The sequence below is a fragment of the Monomorium pharaonis genome, unplaced genomic scaffold (assembly GCF_013373865.1).
Source record: "Monomorium pharaonis isolate MP-MQ-018 unplaced genomic scaffold, ASM1337386v2 scaffold_714, whole genome shotgun sequence".
Classification (NCBI taxonomy): Eukaryota; Metazoa; Arthropoda; class Insecta; order Hymenoptera; family Formicidae; genus Monomorium; species Monomorium pharaonis.
Window position 1 is genome coordinate 1 of NW_023416038.1, and position 22009 is coordinate 22009.

General features: G+C 37.6%; 1 protein-coding gene and 1 pseudogene across 1 annotated transcript; both read left to right on the top strand.

Annotated features, from left to right (window-relative positions):
- The first annotated feature begins 105 nt into the window (after window positions 1-105).
- Window positions 106-21924, top strand: LOC118648805 (annotated as a pseudogene).
- On the top strand, window positions 16060-19257 carry LOC105833505. Its single transcript, XM_036295221.1, has 5 exons — window positions 16060-16124; window positions 16264-17821; window positions 18102-18527; window positions 18605-18766; window positions 18933-19257. The coding sequence occupies exons 2-5, from the start codon at window positions 16282-16284 to the stop codon at window positions 19232-19234; spliced, it is 2430 nt and encodes an 809-aa protein (XP_036151114.1). The 5' UTR covers window positions 16060-16124; window positions 16264-16281; the 3' UTR covers window positions 19235-19257.
- Window positions 21925-22009: the final 85 nt, after the last annotated feature.

The following is a 22009-nucleotide window of genomic DNA, read 5'->3' on the forward strand; positions in this document are numbered from 1 at the left end:
CCACTTCAAGAGTTTCTTGCCGTCGTGCGACTGCATGTATTCGGACAAACGATTATATTTCCTACTTTGCAGAATAAACCACTGTAAATCATAATTACATTTCAGCTACATGATCTCGACGATGTTCAGCTCCGCCGTCTCTCCGCTGTTACCACAGTAATTATGTTCCTATTAACTTATATGCCGTACATGATTGTTTATCGCCATGGAGGCTGTATTTGGATTGGGATTCAAACTTTTCATCGTAAGTCCAGCTAGCAAAATAATATTCTTATTTAAATGAAGAGAAGAATTAAAATGTAAAAATATAATTGAGTATTAACGTCCACTTATATGTGACATTTAAAGGGATATTCTAGTTTCTTCTAAAGTCTAAAGTTTACCCATTTTTATCATTTTTTTTAAAGAAAAATACTGCTTTTCTACATTTTTATTTTCCCATTAAATTATTAATTCCTATAAATTAATTATTATTTTATACATATCGAATTCAATCAATTTTGTTAAAAAATTGAAACCTATATTTTAAACATTTCACAGTGTGTAACTGAGCCGATAATTATTAGGTATACATTTAAAAAATCATATTTCTCTTGATAATTAATTTTATTTCGCTCACAAAATTTTTTATCAGAATATCTTTTATCATATTATAAAGAACAAAATTTTATTTAAACGTATATACAATAATTTGAAAAAAAATTCCAGAAAAAACTCTAATTTTTAGTTTTGTGCTTTAGACGAGAATATTAACGAACGATTCGTTTTATCAAGAATATTGCAAAACAATTTATTTCTCTATAGTGCCTGAGCATGTCAACCAGTTTCTGTTACGGATGTCTGTTCACGGTGCGAAAGGAAGTTCAAGGCGTCGGTTTATCTTGGGCAAATTTGTGGGAGGAATCGAACCCTGGTGATTCAATGACTCTGGGACTGTTGTTAATAATGATCGCATTAGATGGGTGTCTGTACGCTGTGATCGGCTGTCTAATCGCCAGATACACCGATTCAGGTACAAGCGCGACAAGTGCTTCCCGTTTATTTTCTTTAAAATAATTCTTTGACATTGGTGAAGGTGTTAAGAGTGACAAGTAGAAATTGTCTAATACTAACACTATTCTTCTTCCCTATCTTTTTCTATGCGAAACCAACCATGATCAATAATCGCGCGAACATGATTCTGGATATAAATTGATTTAATCAATCAGAGAATTTTTTAATGAAGTTCTTGATCTTATCGGTGCAGGTGATACTTTAAAATTAATATATCTGCCTTTCTATGTACGTATTTTAATTCCCTATTGTCATAATTCTCTCGTTGATAACAATACTAATCGTCAGGGCTATGCGGTAAAATTATTTGAAATAAACTTGTATTTGTAAATGTAATCGGGACTATACAGTTTTTACAAAGTATCGGAATTATCAATTTTAATAGCTTTTAATTTGTGACAAATTACAAAAGTGTTATTTTAGATCACAAATTTTTTTAATATATCAATTTATCTATGTTTTCAATGTGGCTAATTAATAACAATTAATTAATTAATGAGTCAACAATTGAGTTAATTAAATAATTAATTACTTAAGCACTTTATAAATAAATCAATTATTTTCTATTTAAAATAATTTCATAGCGTCATTTCATTAGCGAAAAATATTCTAACATATCTCTTCCGCATATTCTACCACACAGCACACAAAAGAATAAAATTACGCATGCGAAATCATCACATATTCGCAAACTTTGCACATGCACATTTCACACGATGTACTTTCATTCTTCCGTATAATCACGAGATGCACCTCCAAGAAAAGTCCAGAATTGCGGATTCGACTTAACGAGAGAAATTGCGTCGTTTTGAGAGAAGTCGATGAGGAGACCTGGTGAGTTATCTGCAAAACACGGCCGAGCATTACTGATAATTTTCCAGGTAGGGGCTTTCACGGTTTGAGATCCCGTAGCTTATGGTGGGCCGACACACGCTCTCTCTATGGCAGACCGAGCTACCTCGCCTTCGTCAACAACCTCTATTTCACTAACGACGTTCTCCATCCCTCAGCCACTTACCAAGGTATCGCACTCTTCCCCGTGCACACACGCATGTCACGAAAGTTTTTTTTCAGCTTGCCTGTCTGGCGCTGGTTGTTCGCCAGCGATGAGCTCGCATGTTAGCTGACACGAAGGAGCAGGAATAAAAAGAACTCTTTGATATGACGCAAACTGGGTTAAATTTTATGATAGAACGATGGAAATTATAGTCAATAGTTTTTATGGTGTTTATAATAATTTAGAATTTCGGAGTTTCTGTAAAAACTTGTCGAGAAAAAAGATACTCCTTATTTCCAAGAAAAGCACAAGCACATCATTTATGTTTTTACATTACGAAAATTATTTTTGTTTATAATTGTGTCGCATCAATTTGTTCTTTTTATTTTTACCGTAAATATATATGTGGACATCGTGCCTTTTATGTTTTCTTGCATCTCGCTTTTATATCTCGATTTGGTGTTTAAGCATGTAAATGTGATCATATCTGCATGTTCATATCTTTCGATTTTCTTTTCGAATGTTGTATTATATTTTTTTCAATCTGCAAGTGTTTTAAGGTGATCGTATATTCTGTATCAATTATTTTCATTGCGTTCGAATTGTTTATATGATATCTGCAATGCACGTATTGCACGAAGTGTCGCTTGGAACGTAGTTTAAATAAAAAAGAACATTACGTTCCTGTTTGTCTTTTTCTATTGAAAAATACCGAAATTATGTTTGAGAGAGATATTCGTATTCTTTACGTATGTATATGGTATGTATATGGAGTTGCTTTGAAAAGAATTGTTAAATTCGCTTTTCTGACGTAAAATCGGTAAGAGCTTATGTATTTTCGATTGTGCAGGCATTATTATCGTAGATTTGATATAAAAACGAACTATTATTTGTTATCAAACGTGCAGATGACGAAAGCGATCTTAGTAACTTAACGGTCACGGAGAAGCAAATCGGCGTGAAATTTGAAAGTGTCAGGAAGGTCTATAATACCGAACGAGGTGGACGTCGTCGCCGTGGAGGACTTCACTTTAAAGCTCTGCGAGGGCGAGGTGACAAGTCTGCTTGGGAGAAACGGTGCAGGAAAGACTACTATTATGTATGTCAATCGTTTTACGAATTGATTATTTTTCTATTTCTGCTTAAAATCGATTCAATATCGCGCTAATTTGAGCGACGTCCGTCAAATATATATTGGATGTGTGCAAAAGTTTTCCATAGATATTGTAATTAATACTTTTTTTAATACCAAAGGATGAGCTCCGCTAAATTTTTATTTTTAGTTAAAAGCATCACAAACATTTCATCGAATTTAGCCAATTTCTTTTCTTAACGAGAGCTGATTAGTGCTTATCTGTTTAGAGATAAATAGTATATTAACATATCTATAGTAATAAAAAAAATATTGATTACATCTATCGAAACTCATCAGAACTTTTGCACTCGTCTGATACCTCAAATCATTTTTGAACTAAGTATCTTCAATGTGCATTAAAATCGATTCGATAGCGCGCTAATTTGACGACGCTCGAGCAATGTTCGTTAATTTGCATTACAGCAAGATGTTGACCGGGATGGTAGCACCGACCAATGGCGAAATTTGCTTAAACGGAGAGGAGGGCTGCAAGCCTGATATAGGAGTCTGTCCTCAAGAAAACGTGCTGATCGGAAGTCTGACACCGAGGGAGCACTTGGTCTTTTATTGGAAGCTCAAGAGACCTAATGACGATAATAACAATATGCAGAGAACGTTAACGGGTAAGATGCTAAACTAAAAAAAAAAAAATCTTGTAATTTTTTCTAATTAAAAAAAGTTCTTTTAACTTCTTGGAAAAATTATTTATAATGATTAATTGGATCTGATCGATTGGAGAAGAAACGTTACCGGTTTCTTTGTTTTTTCCCACAGAATGGCTAGCCTCTCTGGAACTCGGACGCCAGGAACACGAGCCCGTGTCGCGTCTGTCGGGCGGTACACGACGCAGACTCTGCGTGGCCCTGGCCTTCCTCGGTTCCCCACGTTTGGTGATCCTGGACGAACCTGGTGCCTGGTGTAGATCCGCGGCCCGACGACGAATCTGGCGGCTGATCGATCAACACAGGATCGGTCGAACTGTGCTCCTCTCGACTCATCATCTGGATGAGGCCGACATGCTGAGCGACACGGTTGTGGTGATGCACAAAGGGAAGATCTTATGCACCGGTTCACCACTGACATTGAAGGTGACACACGGCACGGGATACAGATTGAATATAGCTTTCCCGCCCGATCATTATCCCAACGGGGAGGTGGGGATAGGAGGCATAGCAGAGCCGGTTGACAAGAAGAATCTGAAGGCTCTTCGTACCGTGGTCGAGGAGATCATGCCAAACTCCACGATGAACGAGGTCTCCGTAGTCAGAGGTCACCATCATGTTGCCTTTCCAGGGGAAAAATGGCATTAACAATGAGTAAATGTCCGATATGTTAATTATTAGTGCGTCGCCGGAAAGTTGGATTAATTTTTATGCTGTATATCATTCAGAATTTTTTTTTCCGCGTTAAAGAGCTCACATAAACTTTGCGTGCAATATTGCAGAACGTTTAAGCAGAAGATATATTAGATAAAATCTACTTATTGCACAGTGATTCACGATAATACTCGCTTGTTATTCTCGTACCGTCCTCGCAAATATTTGACGCTTCAACCTCGTGATTTATCTTAAGGGGGAAATCGTTGTAATCATACTCGAGACCAAAATCGATTAAATACCTGCGTTTTACGTTCGAGTAAAGCCAGGGTTGTTTCAGCATCGCGCAAGTGGCGAAGGGCGCTGGAGGACAACCATAAGCTTGTTGGGATTCTCGCATTTCTCATTGGAGTGCGACACTCTGGAAAGAGTCTTCTTGGATCTTTGCGCGCGAGCAGACAACGGATCGAGTGTTATCAGAGCGAGTCAAGATAGCGTTGTTAATGTAGATCATGGTGAGAAATGTTCCACGTGCACGCGCTGTGACATACATAAAATCCATCTTTTAATTAAAAGATCTTATTTAACTTTTCATTGGAGAATTTAAAAAAAGACAAGAGAGAGAGAGAGCGAAAGTTAAAAATAAAATTGATAACAAATGTTAAAAATCTAATATTTTTATAAGAATTAATTATATTATAATTAAAATTATAATATACTTGACAAAAAGTAGAAAAAGAAACAATAAAGCCACTAATTATTAACGTTATATTGTGTTACTCCAAAATTACTGTCTTGGATATTAAACACTATTCAGATTAAAAGAAATAGTTTTTACCATTTTTAAAGAAAAAAGTTTAGTTTAATTTGTTTCTGTGTGTTGTGTGTGTGTGTGTGTGTGTGTGTGTGTGTGTGTGTGTGTGTGTGTGTGTGTGTGTGTAGTATAATTAACTTTCTAGCAAGTTCATAGAGAAAAATAAAGGTTTTTGCTTTGCGCAGGAGCTCCAACGTTAGATGACAACGTCGATTTAATTACCGACATGGTATTGAAGCCCTCGCCAATTCGACAGATGAAAGCCATGATAAAAAAGAGGATATGGCATTTTGCGAGAGACTGGAGAGCGCCGTTGGCCGCGCTCGTATTGCCAACCATGTTCGTCGCAGTTGCTATGGGATTTTCTCTGATACGGCCACCGTCCGAGAACGAGCCGCCTCTGGCTTTTAACCCCCAAACTTTACGACACTCAACCGACTTACTTTTACAGGTAGGAGAAATTTAATAAAAAGATATTGATAGAAAGAAGAAATAAAGAACAAGACGTCTGGTATAAATCTCGTTGATGTGAACATAACCAGTTAAAGGATGTACTTTGTTTGTATTTCTGAAAATTAAAGCTTTGAATTCAATAAAATAGAGAAACGTAATTTAATTTAATTAATTTAATCACTCAAACTAAATTAAATTTAATGAAATTTAATCAAGTCCGTATTTTCTATCTGATATTTTTAACGTTTTCTTTTATTATTGCAATATCGATAATAATTCAATCAAATTAAATTGAATTAATATCCACATTTTCTACCTAATATTTTCAATGTTTTATTTACAATCCTGTTATTGCAGTATCAACAGTAATGATCCGTTCCTACAACATGTGTCTATGCAGCTGCACGATCGCTTCGGGGATGATTATGCTGGCGCATGGCAAACCTTACCCAATGTACGAAAGCGCGTGATAATTATTTAAAGTTCATGAAAACTTCAAATAAGTTATAAACATTATCACGTGTTCATCACGTAATTTAATCTCAAAACAATTCATAGGATACCGGAACTTGCGAATGTATAGATGGCCAACAAACTTGTCGAGGACTTTCCAAACCCATTGAGGGCCTTCTTCAAACTCTACCTGGTCGACCTACTTTGGATTGGATCGTTTCAACGCATCAGGAATACATAGAGAGACGGTAGATTTCAATATCGCATTAGAATAGTAGAGTCAGATATTAAGATTTTCTGTACAAACAACGATTTGTAGGTACGGCGGTTGGTCTCTGTCGCACTCCAAGGAGGATCCCCTTTTTATTGTTTGGTACAATAACAAGGGCCACCATGCCATGCCGGGGTACCTGAACGCCCTCAACGAGGCAATCCTGCGTGCGTCCGGGATACAAGGGCACTTAACCACATTCAATCACCCCTTGAAGCTATCGAGCGATCAGTTGAATCGAATGACGATGTAAGCGTTACCTCTAACGCGGCGGGAAATTTCCGTCGAAGGTATTCCCCGTCGTGTGATTGTTACGTGTGCGCCCGCGGGATTAATTAACTGCTAGAACTTCACGTGACGGGGATGCGGGCGGGATTTCCTCCTTCAAACGGACAGGTGAAGGCATTCGCTCGCGATTTTGAAAGCGGGGCTCTTGAATCAAGAGCGCGCCGACGAGTGAGAAACGTTCCGGCGCGTAGACGTTTCGTTTACTTTAATTAACGTACCGCATCATTCGGTATTCACGCCGATCGATGCGCGCGTTCCGAAGTTACGTTGCAGAGTTCCCACTAGTATCTTCAAATCGCCCACAATATAATCACCTTTGTTTGTTTTTCGTAATGAATATGAAGCATCATCATATCCATGCATGTTGCTCCTGTGCTTGCAACAACGACAATTATAAATTGTTATTTTTAAATATTGTGCGCGCAGAAAAGAGAACTCTGAGAATTTGATATACCGAGTATTTAAAAAGAGTTAATAATACTTTATTCTTTTAAAATAATATTAAAAATAATATTATAAATTTAAATAATTCAAAATATTTATAACGTGGACCGCGTCATTTAAATGTTTCAAAACTACCAGAAATTTTACGTTATACTTTTTCACATTTCTTCAGAGTGCAGCACGTGGCGGATGTCGGCGTGGCGTTGGTGCTTCTGATAGCTCTTCAGTATGGTTGCAGCGCAGGGAACGAAGGAGATAGTCAGAGAACGACTGACAGAGGAGAAGAGAATACTCTATCTGGCCGGGGTTCATCCTATTACGTATTGGACGACAATTTTATATGCGACTTCATAGTGAGTTAACGTGGCGGAGAAAATGCGGGAATTTTTTTTTCGAAGATCCGCTAAAAACGGATTTTTTAAAATACGATTTTAAATATCATTTTAAATGGTACTTCTCCATTTAGGTATTCAGCTGTGCTCTGTGTCTAGCGGGTCATTGTTTTCGAGATCTTTGGTTTGTCGGCCTATGTTGCGAGAGATAATCTGGCCGGTGTCTGTCTCATATTAATTCTGTTCGCGTAAGCTATTCGCACTTAACTGTCGGCGTAAAATCGACATAACGTAAGTATCTCTGAGACGTTACTCCAATTATTTTTTTTTTTTTTAGATGGGCGGCGTTACCATTTTCGCATCTAGCCGAAAAAGCGTTCGACGACTCGAGCCTGTCCAACAATGGTGCTCTTCTGCGTAAATACCTTCATAGGCGTGGTCTGCCTAGCGACTATTTGGTCCTCGACATCCTCGGCAAAACCAAAGCGGCCGAAGATGTGAGGAACATGCTGCATCACATTCTAATGATCTTCCCGCAATACATTCTCGCCGACGGGTTAGTCGCGATCACGAGGAACGACATCACCGCCGAATTGTTGCAGAGATTTCACATGGACACTTACAAGTCTCCCCTCAGCTGGGACCTTCTCGGCTACCACTTCGTCTCCCTGTTTATAATCGGCACGATTTTGTTCGTGCTGAATCTGATAATCGAGTGTCGAGTCCTGCCCGATCTGAGGAGACAGAAGGTCACTTACGAGACAGTGCAGGAGGACGATGACGTTGCTAGGGAGAGGCTGAGGATCGAGACCGGGATGGTCGACGATACTCTGAAGACTATGAAGCTGCGGAAAGAGTACAAGAGCGTGTACGGGACGAATGTCGCTGTGCAAAATTTAAGCTTCGGCGTACAGGCCGGGAAATGTTTCGGCCTCCTGGGGGTGAACGGGGCGGGAAAAAGCACGACGTTCAAGATGCTGACAACGGAAATCGTTCCTACGGCCGGGAAGATTATTCTGAAGGGGAACGAGATTGGCGCGGGGCCCTTATGCAACGGCGAGGTCGGCTACTGCCCTCAGAGCGACGCCCTGGACGGATTCCTCACGCCCCCACCAATGTTTGACGATTCATGGTGAAGTTTGCGGATTGAGCAATGTACCGAAGGTAAATAATGGACGAATAAATGGAAAATAGAAATCTATATGAAATTCAGCCTGTTGATTAAAACTTAATAATTTAAATAATAATAGAAGAATATAAATTGATATGTAAAAATACAATTAATTAGAGATGAGATTTATTCACTCATAGCTGGGACTTGAAAAATTGTTTTATCGTACAAGAAATATCAGCCTAAAGATTCAGTGATTGAGAGATTCATCTTTTAGTTAATAACTAATAAATTTATAATATATCTTTCTTATTTGCGTTTACGATATTTAAGAAGCATTGTTGAAGGCTCTCGTAAACTTCTTTTATCGTAAATTCTTCAATCTCAGAGTTGCAGAAGCGAACTAAATTGTAAGAATTAAGAATTTGCAAAAATTTGGAATTCTATCAGGGATTTCATTTATTATTTCAGGCGGTAGAGACAACGTTGAAGAGGTTCGATCTACTCAAGTACGCTCATCGAAGGGTCTCCGGCCTCAGCGGCGGTAACAAAAGGAAATTATGCGCTGCAATAAGCGTTATGGCTCCTGCCGCAGTAATCCTCATGGACGAGCCCACGAGGTATTTCGCATAATTTTACAACTGCGATTGTTAATTTCGTATGAGAGTTACTTAAGGATAGATAGGAGAATAAATTAGATGGAAAGATTAAATTAAGTGAAAAAATTCCAAAAAAATGAAGCATGAAAATAAGTACAACTTTACATTTAGGTGTCATTTATTACTATATTTAAAATGCCATGAAATTGATTTATAATAGACAAAATATGAGTACCTGTCATTGAAGACCAAATTCAAAAATTTGAACGCTTAGTGTTTTATTGATTTCATTTTTTAAGAAAAAGTTTGCTATTTTTTTAGTTCTATTTTTCCTTAAAACACTTTTTCTTATAAATAAACTTTAAAATTTTCTAGACTATCAATAATAGAAAACTTATGTTAAAAAATCTGTGTATTACAATATAATATTCTACATTTCGATTACAAATATAGCAGTAAATAAAATAACTTTATTTAAATTCGCAAGTTTCGCCTCGAATTAGATCACACAGATCTCTTGTTTTTTTTTCTCTTTAATTTTGTATTAATATTGCTGCTTGTTTGCGCGCAAAGCGGAATGGATCCTGCGACGAAGAATCTCGTGGCCAGAGCCGTGAGACAAGTGACGAGGAGTCAAGGATGCGTCATACTGACGTCGCACAGCGTCGCCGAATGCGAGAATCTCTGCACGAGGGTAGGCATTCTCGCCCGAGCCGGTCTCAGGTGTATAGGAACACCGCAGCATTTGAAGCACAAGTAAGATTACACTTCGAACTTCCTCTTTCGCAGAATATAGCGCGTCTCTTTAACCCGGATTTTCCCAGCAGACTCATAAACCGTACACAGTAAGCTCGGCGCTTCTATCAGTTCTGATTTTCCGTTCCTGTTTGCAATCCTTTTCTCTACACTGGTGAACTTACGGATCCTTGCTGGTCCCGCAGCTTAACGAATATATTCCTCAATTGAAATCTCTTATCTTTATACCATCTCATATTGTCGAACAATCCTCTTGAGGTAGCTAAGACGGATACAGAGCGGAGGCGATGGGCTGGGAAAAAGTCCGGTGATTCAGGTTCATTAGATTCCCGGCACGAGGGAAGCTTAAAAATTACAAATATTTTTTCTCCCAACAATCATTAACCGAAGGAATTTTAAAGAGTTGCCATAACCGCATTTTAATTAGATTGCCGGAGACACTTAATTGAGTCTAAAACCTCGAGGGCGATGACAACGTCTAAGAGGTCTAAGCTGACTTTGATTTCTTAATGAAAGAATAACATGGCAAAAAAAAAAAATGAATTGACTGTGATAACAAAGCCAGCCTTTCAGCTCAACCGAATATGTTCCTATATTAAACGCGATACGATTCGGAATAATAACGTGGCGTGCGGTAAATATTTAAATGTTAAAATGCACTCGGAAACGATATCGGAAAATATGTTTCGTCGTCCATCCTCCCGTCCGCGTCAACTCTTTCGCTGTCGCAGTGTCTCTCGCTGCCGTAGTCGAGGGTAAGAAATTTACGATACGGTCCCGTCCACGTTAGCAGCCTATCCTGCAATCCGCTCTCGTATACGTCGCGGAGAGAGTACGTTGAATGATAAAGAATGGCGAGTGCACTTTGTTACAGTATAGAGCGCGCAGTAAAGTTCATCCTCCTTCTATCCTTTGTCCAGGCCCGAGTTTGAGATATAGATCCGTGAGTAAAAGAATTTAAGAGTGCTAATAAAATCGAGTTCTTCTCTTACGGCCCCTGCAATCTTCTAACACACTACACACACACACACACACACACATTTTCTCCTTCTCTCTCTCTCTCTCTTCTGTGCCGGAATAAACTTCCCCATCTATTTCTTTATTGCGATCATCGCGGTTAATTCAAGGGTCATTTGGCGCGCGTCGCAAGCCCGTATCCTGAGACTTGTAAAACCGATTTGACTTTCAGATTCGGCGAAGGATACGTCGCCTTTCTGAGATTCGGCCAGCCGGTTTCCGCCGCGGATCTTAGGAGGGTTATCCTGAAATATCTGCCGCAGGCGATGATCTCCTCGAGGCAGGCGACAGCTGCACGGATCTTGCTGCCGCGGAGCCAGGACATGGCGCTCAGCGTGAGCTTCAGCAAGCTGAAGCTGCTCGCGGAGGAGCTTAAGGCCACCGACTACACGCTCACACAGAGCTCGTTGGATCAGGTCAGTGAATCCAATTCAACGATACGAACAGCGCGGCGCGAGCGTTTCGTGGATTCTCGTCAATTTTGATTTTCAAATGTTTCGCTTTTCCGAGCGAAGTCGACGCGTTTTTACGAGCCTGCTTTTGCAATCAAAGTGTCGTACGTAAAGTTACAGCCCGATTTCGAGCCTCGCGATTCTGGCCTCCTACTAGACTTTCGTGCCCGCTCGTACCCGCGATATTTTAATTCTCGCGACGTGATCTTCGGGTGAACCTTCGGATCCGGCGACGGTGAATGGGCGTCACGATATTCTAAGGGCTTGTCTTCAGCAGATGATGCACCGCCGTGGCGCGCGCGATGCACCAGCGCCTCCTCCTGTCGTCCAAAGACGATCCCGCGTTTCGTCCCACCGATCCTGACGGATATTAATGGGTCCGCCCGTCCCGTCTGTAGTTCCGCTTACGTACACACACCCTCGCGATGGTTTACTACAGGCTGGCAGGAAACGCTCGTCCGCACGTCGGCTGGCTGCCTCTATGAGCCCGCTTAAATGCTTCCGGGTAGCTGCAACGCGCGGCGCCAACCCTTTTCCTCTCCCTTCACCCTCTGCGAAAACTGTTGTTAATTAACCGTTCGCTCATTTCTCTCCCTTCTTCCCTTTCTCCCTCCCTCCCTCGCCGCGAAATAATTCACCATCTGAATAATGAAGCCCGAATCTGGAATCTCGAAATGTAAATGTCTTATGCGCGCGATATATTCCTCCTGCGCGTTCCGCTCTGCACTTTGAAGCCCTTGCGCGTTGTGTGTTGCGACCGACGACGACTGTCTTTCGCTTCAATGCGAGGGGATTGCAGGCGTTTGCCCCGACGAATACATATATTGTCGGCGTATGAAGGCCGTCAAAGGGTCGAAGTCCCGCATACATTTCTCGAGTCGCGTATTTAACGTTATTACACGCCGCGGAACGATGCGATTAAAGTGCAATTAAATTAACCGCCAATCGGATTAGAATCGCGCGACGACGACGCGCCGCGGTTACAGTTTTTTTTTCTCTCTCGCGCCACACCATCATGCGCGAAGAACTTTCTGTCCGTTCGGAGGATCCGCTGCTGGCTGCTCGCGCTTTCCGCTAAACCCAGAAGCGCCGCGCTTGTGCGAATTATAGGGCCGCCCTATCTGTTTTCCTCTCTCGCGATGACGTCCCGCGCCCTTCTTTCCCTCGCGCGTAAAGCGCCCCGCGCTTTTATCTGGGAATAATTTTTTTTTTTTCTTAAAGCGCGGACGCGCAACCGTCATGTAATTGAGTGGGCCTCCTCCGTGTGTGCCTCTAACTTACTCTCTGCCCGACGAATTATGTCCGTGTGTCGTAGTGCACGGAGGAAATTTGCATCTGCGCTCCGTTTTCACTCTCGCCGAACTCTCCTCGCGAAACTCTTTGCGAGATTTACCGGCACGCGCAAAGACGCGGCGACCGTATTTGCATAAGTCGGTTAATAAAGAAAAATTTAATTTCGAGGGTAATTAAAAAAACTTCTCACATGCGAGTCCTCCACCGGCCGCATGAACGCATTAGCTTTAATTAACGTTGTGTAACCACGGACACGGTAACGGGTGTGTCACAATATATATTGCTTTTATTTATTGCTTTTTCGTAAATTGTGCGCATCGTGTCCGTGCGGCCGGGATCCCGGGGATTGCGGAAAATTCAGTTTCGCGCGAGTTCGCGCGGGGAGAATTCACGCGACGGCGTGATACGATATTAGCTTTGAGAGAAAAAGTGATCATTACGGCACATAGAGCTTGCAATCTCCTCGCTTTTGTTTTTCTTCAAATTTAGACTTTTTTTTGTGTATATAAAAACGCGCTGTGTCCGAATGAGAATAATGAAACGGGGTTAAAATACAACTTTGCAGCGAGCGCCGTATTTATTTTCACGTTCCGTGTAAAATTATTCACGGTTGTTTTTTCTATATATCCGTCCCGATTCGCTCGCGTGGAATATTTCGCGTGTCGTAAGGGGAAAGCGAACTTTATTGCGCATATACGAAATGCGCGGATTAAGAATTTACTGCGTCACCGGGGACGAGAGACACGCGAAAAAATACTCCTCGCGGAATAAAGCGAAGCCGTGGGAAAACGGGATTAACGGCAGAGATCTTTTTTTTCCACTTGTTACGTCACTCCACTCGACAATACATCATTCGGTGTTTCGCGAGCAATGATCATAAATCACGCAACGGCGAGATATTGCGCGACAGCGAAATTGTCGGAGGGGTCGCCGGTATGTAGATCTTAGTGCGGAAAAGTGCGCGCAATCCATTTCCGCGGCTATCCTTCACAGTTCTACGGCGTCTGAAAATTCTAAGAAGCGGTCCCACAATGAAATGAACCGTCGGGCGAGGGAAGGCGAGGAATTGAAATCGTTGCTCGAGAGTGATCGATCGATCTCGATCAAAAGGGCATGATTTAATTTTCGTGAAAACGAGAAAACGAGTGGACTGCACGGCGTGGAAATGACTTTTTCAAAATGTATTTACTCTTTCCTTACGCCTCACCAGTGCGACCATTTCGCGAGCTATTCGCGTTATTAATGCTATTCACGTTGTTAGAGATGAGAGATTCGGGCAAAACAGATTTCGTACATCTAATAAAATCTGTTAAAAAATTGCGTGTGACGAGAACGCGAATAAAATATCAATATTCCCTGAAAGAGAGAGAGAGAGAGAGGGAGAGAGAGAGAGAGAGAGAGAGTGTTGAAACGAGAAATTCAAGAGGAACGTTATCGAATGCGATGAATAATAGCAGCTTAATTGATCATTTATAAGACGGCGCGTAAAGGGAGAGAAATTCAGTACTTGAAACGAGAGAAGTAGTTTTTATGGGACCTTTTTGTCATCAGACGTAGAATTGCTTTTCGACCGATAATGCAACCCGATCTATCAGCCCCGTGTGACATCTCGCAATTTCTACGTAATTGGTTCATTCTGAAAATATTGACGCATGCGACAATTTATCGCGCAATTGCATTTCATTCTCCCCCCCTCCCCCGCACGAATTCGGGAGCGTCTTCGGGATTATCATTGCTAATTGTTAAAGGAGGGAAGTTTACCGCTCAACGTTTTCCACTTTGGAAAACACCGTCATCTGTTTTCTCTTGGGCGTATTTAAATCGTCGTTAAATACAAACTTGCGTCACGTATTCATCCCTTACTTCTTGAAACTTGGTCCGCGCGAACATTAAGGACTGCCATGAACCCTCCGTTGTTTTGTCAGCTTCCAGAATAACGACAATAGCAACAGCTCAAGTTAGCGCGGTTCGGAATATAAATTAAGTCCTAAGTAGCGGTAGTAAACTTGGGCCGGTCCGAATCTAAGAACTTCTAGATTACCGTGATGCAACGGAAAACTATCTGCGCGGAAGTCTTCTTCCAAGGATTTCGCAACTGCGTGCGAAACCATTTTTCAAAGAAAAACAAAGACATGTAACACAAATAAGATCTACATTTCAAAATTACAAAGTACGCTTGGAAGATTAAATTGAGAAAGAAAGATTGTTACAGTGCCAAAGAACGGATTTATCGGGTTATTGAGAATTATAATTAAAACGTCTTGTTAAATAAAACCGTAAAGGAGATTACAAGATCGAAATATTAAAAACTTATAACACAATTAAAATTAGATAAGGATAACAAACGGTCATAGTAGATTTTAGTGTTTAATAATATTTTTTGTAAATAATATTTCTATACATTTTTTTTAGTTCTTCATAACTATACATCGTTACTTTTAATCTTGAAATCTGATTTTAAGTTGGACCAGAATAGTAATATTACAATATTAAATTAATACTCTGTTTAATAATTGAAATTATATTATTATTAATTATTTAACATATAAAATTAAAATAGATATATATTATTATCCATTCTATCTATTAAAAAATGTAATATTTCAAAATAATAACGCATTAGGAATCTGTATTTTAATAATATTAGTTCATTTTAATAATATGTTTTATTAATACATTGAAAATTACTAATAGCAGCTTTTCTAGCTTGAGTGTTTCATGTAGTAAGGTAAAAGGCCGTATTATGAGACAATGTCCCATTTTATGATACATCATAAGTATAAATCGATTTTAAAATAATTCGAAAATTTGATTTTCATAAAAAAATTTTATTTAGAAAGTTATATTATTATTTTAAATAATAAATCAATTAATACGAAATTTGCTTTAAAATATTTTGTTTAAAAAATATATAAAGTATTTGTTTCTCCAAATGCATTCAGAAAAGTAAGTATAACAGTCGTACAACGTAAAATCGCGAGCTATATTTCCTTTTTCATTTGAGTTACTTGAGGACTTTTGAAAATGTTTTATAGCTCATTCAAAAGCTTTTGAAAAAAATTTTAACTGTATATATAGGTTTTTTTTCTTATGCTTTGATAATTTTTCTAATTTCGCGTGTTTCACAATACGTACAAGGAACTTGCGAACGTTCCGGTTTATGAGACGAAAAGTCCGCGTCCCATTCTCGACGGACACGTACATTTATGTATAGTACTGATTTATGATACAGTTGTTTGCAACACGTTTTTAATTTAAAATTTATATTTTGCATATATGCTGTTACTTAAAATTAATTAATAAGTTTAATTAATCTGTGAAATATAAAATCTATCTATAGGTAAGTGGAATTGTGATTGAAATTAAAAAGTTTAAAAACTAACCTCTAAACTAACCTCTATTATAAATAATAACGAATAAAATTAGACAAATTTTTTTAGAACATTCATGATATAAACTAAATTTGTTAATAATTTTAGAATAGATTATTATGAACTATGAAAGTTACAAATCTCAGGATCAGAAAAAAGGATCAACAGGAAAAACAAACATGCAAGAGTCTAAAAAGATCAAAAGAAAAAAAAGCAAACAAAATAAAACAAAAGTCCATGGTTTTTGTGAATAATCCACAAAAAGTTTCTAAAAAGAAAAAAACTAAAAGGCTTAACTATACGTCTGATGACATGGATCATGCTTTGAAAGCTATCGATTCAGGAGTTTCTTTAAGAAAAGCTGCAGCTGCATTTGGAGTTCCTGCAGCCACACTTGGTAGGAAGAAAAATAATCCTGATGCCATTAAAAGAAAAACAGGACCAGAAACTGTCTTATCAAAAAACGAAGAAGATGATATAGTAAATTGGGTACTGTATAGAGCTGAACGAGGGATGCCTGTTACAAAAACAGAATTGTTGGACTCGGTGCAGAAGTTTGTGACATTGCTGCAAAAAAAAACTCCGTTCAAAGAAAACCGTCCAAGCAGACATTGGTATGAAGGGTTCAGAAAACGTCACCCGCAATTGACAATGAGAAAACCTCAGCATTTAAGTTTAAATCGAGCAACCGTAAGCAAAGAAGATTTGCAAGAGTGGTTCAGCGATCAAAAAAAATATTTAAAAGAAAAAAATTTACTAGAAATTTCTTCTACTAGAGTTTTCAATTGTGATGAAACTAATATTATTTTATGTCCAGATTCAGAGAAAGTCTTAATAGAAGTAGGATCTCGCTCAGTGTACACCATAACTGACGCTGGAAAAGAAAGTCTCACAGTTTTGTTTATGTATGCTGCAAATGGTGTTCGTGCTCCCCCTATGTTAATGTACGCTTATAAAGGAGATGTACCAAAGAAAATTGTCGAAAATACTCCAAAAAGTTGGGGTATTGGTATATCTGAAAATGGTTGGATGACCACAGAGACCTTTTACGAGTATATCACAAACGTGTTTTATCCGTGGCTTATCAGTGAAAAGGTTGAGTTTCCAGTTGTTATATTTCTGGATAATCACTCTTCGCACATAAACATACCTCTAGTGAGATTTTGTCGAGATAAGAAAATAGAATTGATTGGGCTTTTTCCAAACTCAACTCATATTATGCAGCCTCTCGACATATCATTCTTCCATCCTTTTAAACAAGCTTGGAAAAAAGCTGTGCCAAAATGGAAAAATCAGCAGAATGTTATGCGCTTGAAAAAAGAAGATTTTCCTATAGTTTTGAAATTCACACTGGACAATATGGAAGAAAAGAAAGCTGTTATCAGTGGTTTTAAAGCATCTGGGCTATGGCCTTTTAATCCTCATGCTGTAGATTATGACGTTCTGAAGAAAAGGAAAAAAAGAAAAGAGTCCTTAGATCAGCAAGAAGATTCGAGGGATTTGACTGAGACTGAAAGAAGAAAGTTTTTGCAAAATTTCGAAAACAATTTGTCTGCCGAACTACTCTTAGAATTTAAAAATGCTTTATCTAAAGGATCTTGGACTGGTGACATTGAAAAGAAAGCTTTATTTGAATACTATGTTCAAATAAATCAAATATCCACCGGTACAGTAATGAATTAAATTTATACATATATACAACTTCACTATTTATACACATATATTCAATTTTACTATTTGTACACACACACACACACACACACACACACACACACACACACACACACACACACACACACACGTATGTATGTATATATATACATTTTGTAAAATACATTTTAATGAATTTTTTTCATCAATTTTTAATCAACTTTTAGACTAGATTTTTTAAATCAGTTTTTTATTAAAAAAAAATGATGTATATGATTTTTATATTTATGGATTAGGTAATATTTCAAAAACAAAACCAACGGTGAAAAATATTGAAATTTTACATACCCATAAAGTTAGACTAGTTTCACAAGAAACTGATAAAGAAAATATCCGTATTAATCAACTCTTATCTACGAATGAATCTACTGCGAACGACACTACTCCTAAAAGTGATTTGATACAACCTATTTATTTCTTTGAACCTGAAGCTTCACCTGATTTGATCAATGAGTCTGTTATTGAAGATGATTATAAAATAGTTTCTGAAGTTTTATACGTACCTGACAATGAAAAAGATTTATTAGAACTAGTCTGTGATACTTCTACTGGTGATACTTCTACGATTATTCCATTAGATGTAGATTCTATCGATTTTCCTTCTCAAAAGAATCAAAGTATTCTACAGCAGTTCGGTACTTCTTTAGAAAATAATCAAATAGGTTTGTAGACAAGATTTTGTGACTATATATTCATTATTCAAACATTTTTATTTATTTTATTTATCTATTTCTTTCAGAGCGTAAGGATATAATTCAAATCAAACCAGAGAGTATTGGTATGATCAGTTCTTCAAGAAACAATAACACTGAAAGCAATAATAATCGGTCTATGGTAGATAATATCTTACCAGATGACTTATCACATAAGAAAGAGAATATTTCTGTAAATACTAATCAAGGTTAGTACTATGAGCGTCAGAACTACTAGATTGACTAGATTGAATGTTAAGAAACTTACGAACTAAATAATTAACTTATTTGTACATTAAGTTAACAAAAAAGTAAACTTTAAATACCTAACTGGAGTAACGCACTATTTAATAATATAGCAATATTATCTTTCAGCTGTTGATTTTAGTCTTGCAGATGATTTTTCCGAAGCGTTTACTCTCCCATTAAAATATTTACCCTCCAAAAAAAGGAGTAAAGTTGAAGCTTTAGGAAAATCAAAACTACCATCTGCTGTGACTTCCGATAAATGGTTCAATCATCATTTACAAAAAGAAAAACTTCAGGAAATTAAAAAAGAAAAGATAAAAAAGAAGAAGGAATTACAAGAACAGAAAAAAAAACTAGCAAAAGAAAAGAAAGAATTACAAGAAAAAATGAAAGAAATTCAAAAAAAAATTAAACAAGAAATACAATAATTGTGATAAAAAAACAGTCATTGAAATGTAATCGTAAGAGTTGATTTTTAAATAATAACTTTGTTGGTATGTAAAATTTTTACAGTTATAAAAATTTAATATTTAAAATTATAATTTGATAATAATAATAAATTTTATAGCAAAAATTCTTTGTTTTGTGGTTTTATTCATCTGTCTCATAATTAGGTACATACTGTCTAAAAAATGGGGCTATACCACTTAGTACTGTCCCATAAATGGGATCATAATGTTCTTGTAATTTATTCGTTTGTTAAATTTTTTTTTTAGCTCAAAATTATTTATAAGCAATGTTTTTCATTAAAATAAACATAAAATGTATCAATCAAGCAAAAGAAATCAGATTTCATGGTTAAATCAATTAAATGTAGATGAAAACATCTCAGTGTAGCAAAGAAGTGTCTCATAATACGGCCTTTTACCTTACAGTAATTACAATCGATAGTTTTCAATATTGGACCACATTAGTTCAACTCGTACATTCCGGAGAAAAGATCGTTCCAAGTTTGCCCGCGGGGCGTTAAGATATTATGTAAATGCATTTCTCACCGCGACACAAAGACGCTACGGCGATCTCGCGAGCGAAGCGGGACTTTTTCCAGTATCGTAGCACGCCTGTCTGTAAATCGGAGAGGCGAACTCCTGGCCGGTCGGAGAAGTTTTTAGATTTTTATGGGTCTTGGTTGCAAGTAAAGCTCTCCCGCCTGCCGCCTGCGTCGTTCGCCGTTTGCGAGAACGTGTTTCAACGCGAAGCACGCACGGGGAAACTGCACAACGAGAGAGCGACGCAACGACCGAAAGTTTTCGCACCCAGTTCTCTCGCGTTGAACTTGAGTTTTGCGATTTGCAGCCACGAGGAAATTGCAGGCGCGAGCGTTGTTGCACGAGGTTTGATCGGCAAAGCGAAATTGCGCGTTGCGCACGAAAGCAGCATCGTTCGCGGATATTTGTTGCGGGGAGAAAGAAAATTGCTCGCCGAAAACCTAGCATTACGGATATACATTAGGTCAAAGGAAAAAGAACTTTGTGTCAGTTCACTCGCCGTCGAAATTTTAATTCCAAAATTCTTTTACAGCTTACGCGCGGTAAGAACTTTTTTTTTACCCGTTTTGCAGCGGCTGTTGAATTGATTCTCTCATAGCAATTGGTCCGCGAATTATCATGTAATTTGCTGTGGAATTGTGCAGGTTCTCGTGACCTTCTCGGAGGAGCTGGACGACGACGCCGTCGACGTGGTTGTCTTCGGCCAGAACAGCAGAAACAGCGTGCCCAATATGTACTCCAGCATGGATACCATTCACATGGACACGTTTTGAAAGTGTGCCGTTTAATTAGGCTCAAGCGGCAGGGACCACTTCGTCCTTTAACTAAACGCGTGGAATTAACTCAAGTTTTACATTTTCATTTTCGGTGAAACCTTACTCGTCGTACTCTCGCGGCGCGCATTTTCGTGGCGATTACTGTGATAGTTTACGTTTACGTTCAACGCCACGGTGAAACGCGTGATGTATACGAGCTCGAAGAAAAAAAAAAGAAAGAAAAAGGAAGCGTTTTGTGATTCTCACGCAATTTTCACCGAGCAGAGAGATATTTAGATGTTTCATTTGTTTATAGAGAATCGAAATTTGGATCGGACCCCCATAGAAACAGATCTCGAAATTCTTCACAAAACGGCTTCGGTCCGATCTCAGATTAAATTTGTAAATATTCTTATAACTTTCCGGCAATTTTAATTTAGCAATTGTTAGTCCCTTTTTAGTGAAATAAAAATGTGTAAGTATGTTATTAGAGTTAGAGACAAGAAAAATGTATTTTAATAGAAATGTATAGTAGGATTTTAGCGATGCGAGATGTGGATATTATTCGCTCATAATAGGTCAAATGTCCATGACGGGGATCAATGCATAATGCTTAATTAATTTAAATTGATGTATTTAATGTAAGAGCGAGAAAAGTAGCGAGTTGTTGGTGAGGGTGATTAGTGACGGCGATTGGACCAAGGATTTGAACTAACCAGAGACATTTCATATTCTTATTTTTTAAAAAACTTTCATATAAGAATATAATATAAATATATATAATTACATATAAAGTATATCTATATGTGCCTTTTTCTCTTTTTTGTGCAATATCTGTCCGCATATATAAAGGAAAAATGAGAAGAATAATTTAAAAAAATAACTTGTTTATTGGTTTTCTACAAAAATTGTGATTAGATTCTATTCCATGTTGTATACATGTAATTATTTATATAATTCTATATTGAATTATTAGATTTCTATATGATTACATATAAACAATCTTTTCTTGTTCCCTCGAACTTCAACTTTTTATAAAATAAATAACTAAGCTTATTTTAATCATTTAATTTTTCTTCTTATTTTTGCTATATATTTGAAATACAGATTATACAAGAAGACAAAAACATATACGGACATATTTTATAAATGTTTTTATATGGAAAAGATTTTGCCAGATTTTTTTAACAACATTTGTAGATATTAGAATAAAATTAATAAGAAATAACAATAATTACAGGTGTAATTTTATGTCAGAAACAATGAAATTTAATTTAATAGTATTTTGAGTAATTGTAAACAGTATTCCACTATATCTTTATAATTATTTTATAATTACAGTACACGATGTTTTTAAATAAATAAGGTATCATCGATAAATGTCTTAGTTATTCAATAATTATAATTATAATGAAGTAATTATGATAAAATGGACGTCAATATTTTTTCACTTGTCTAC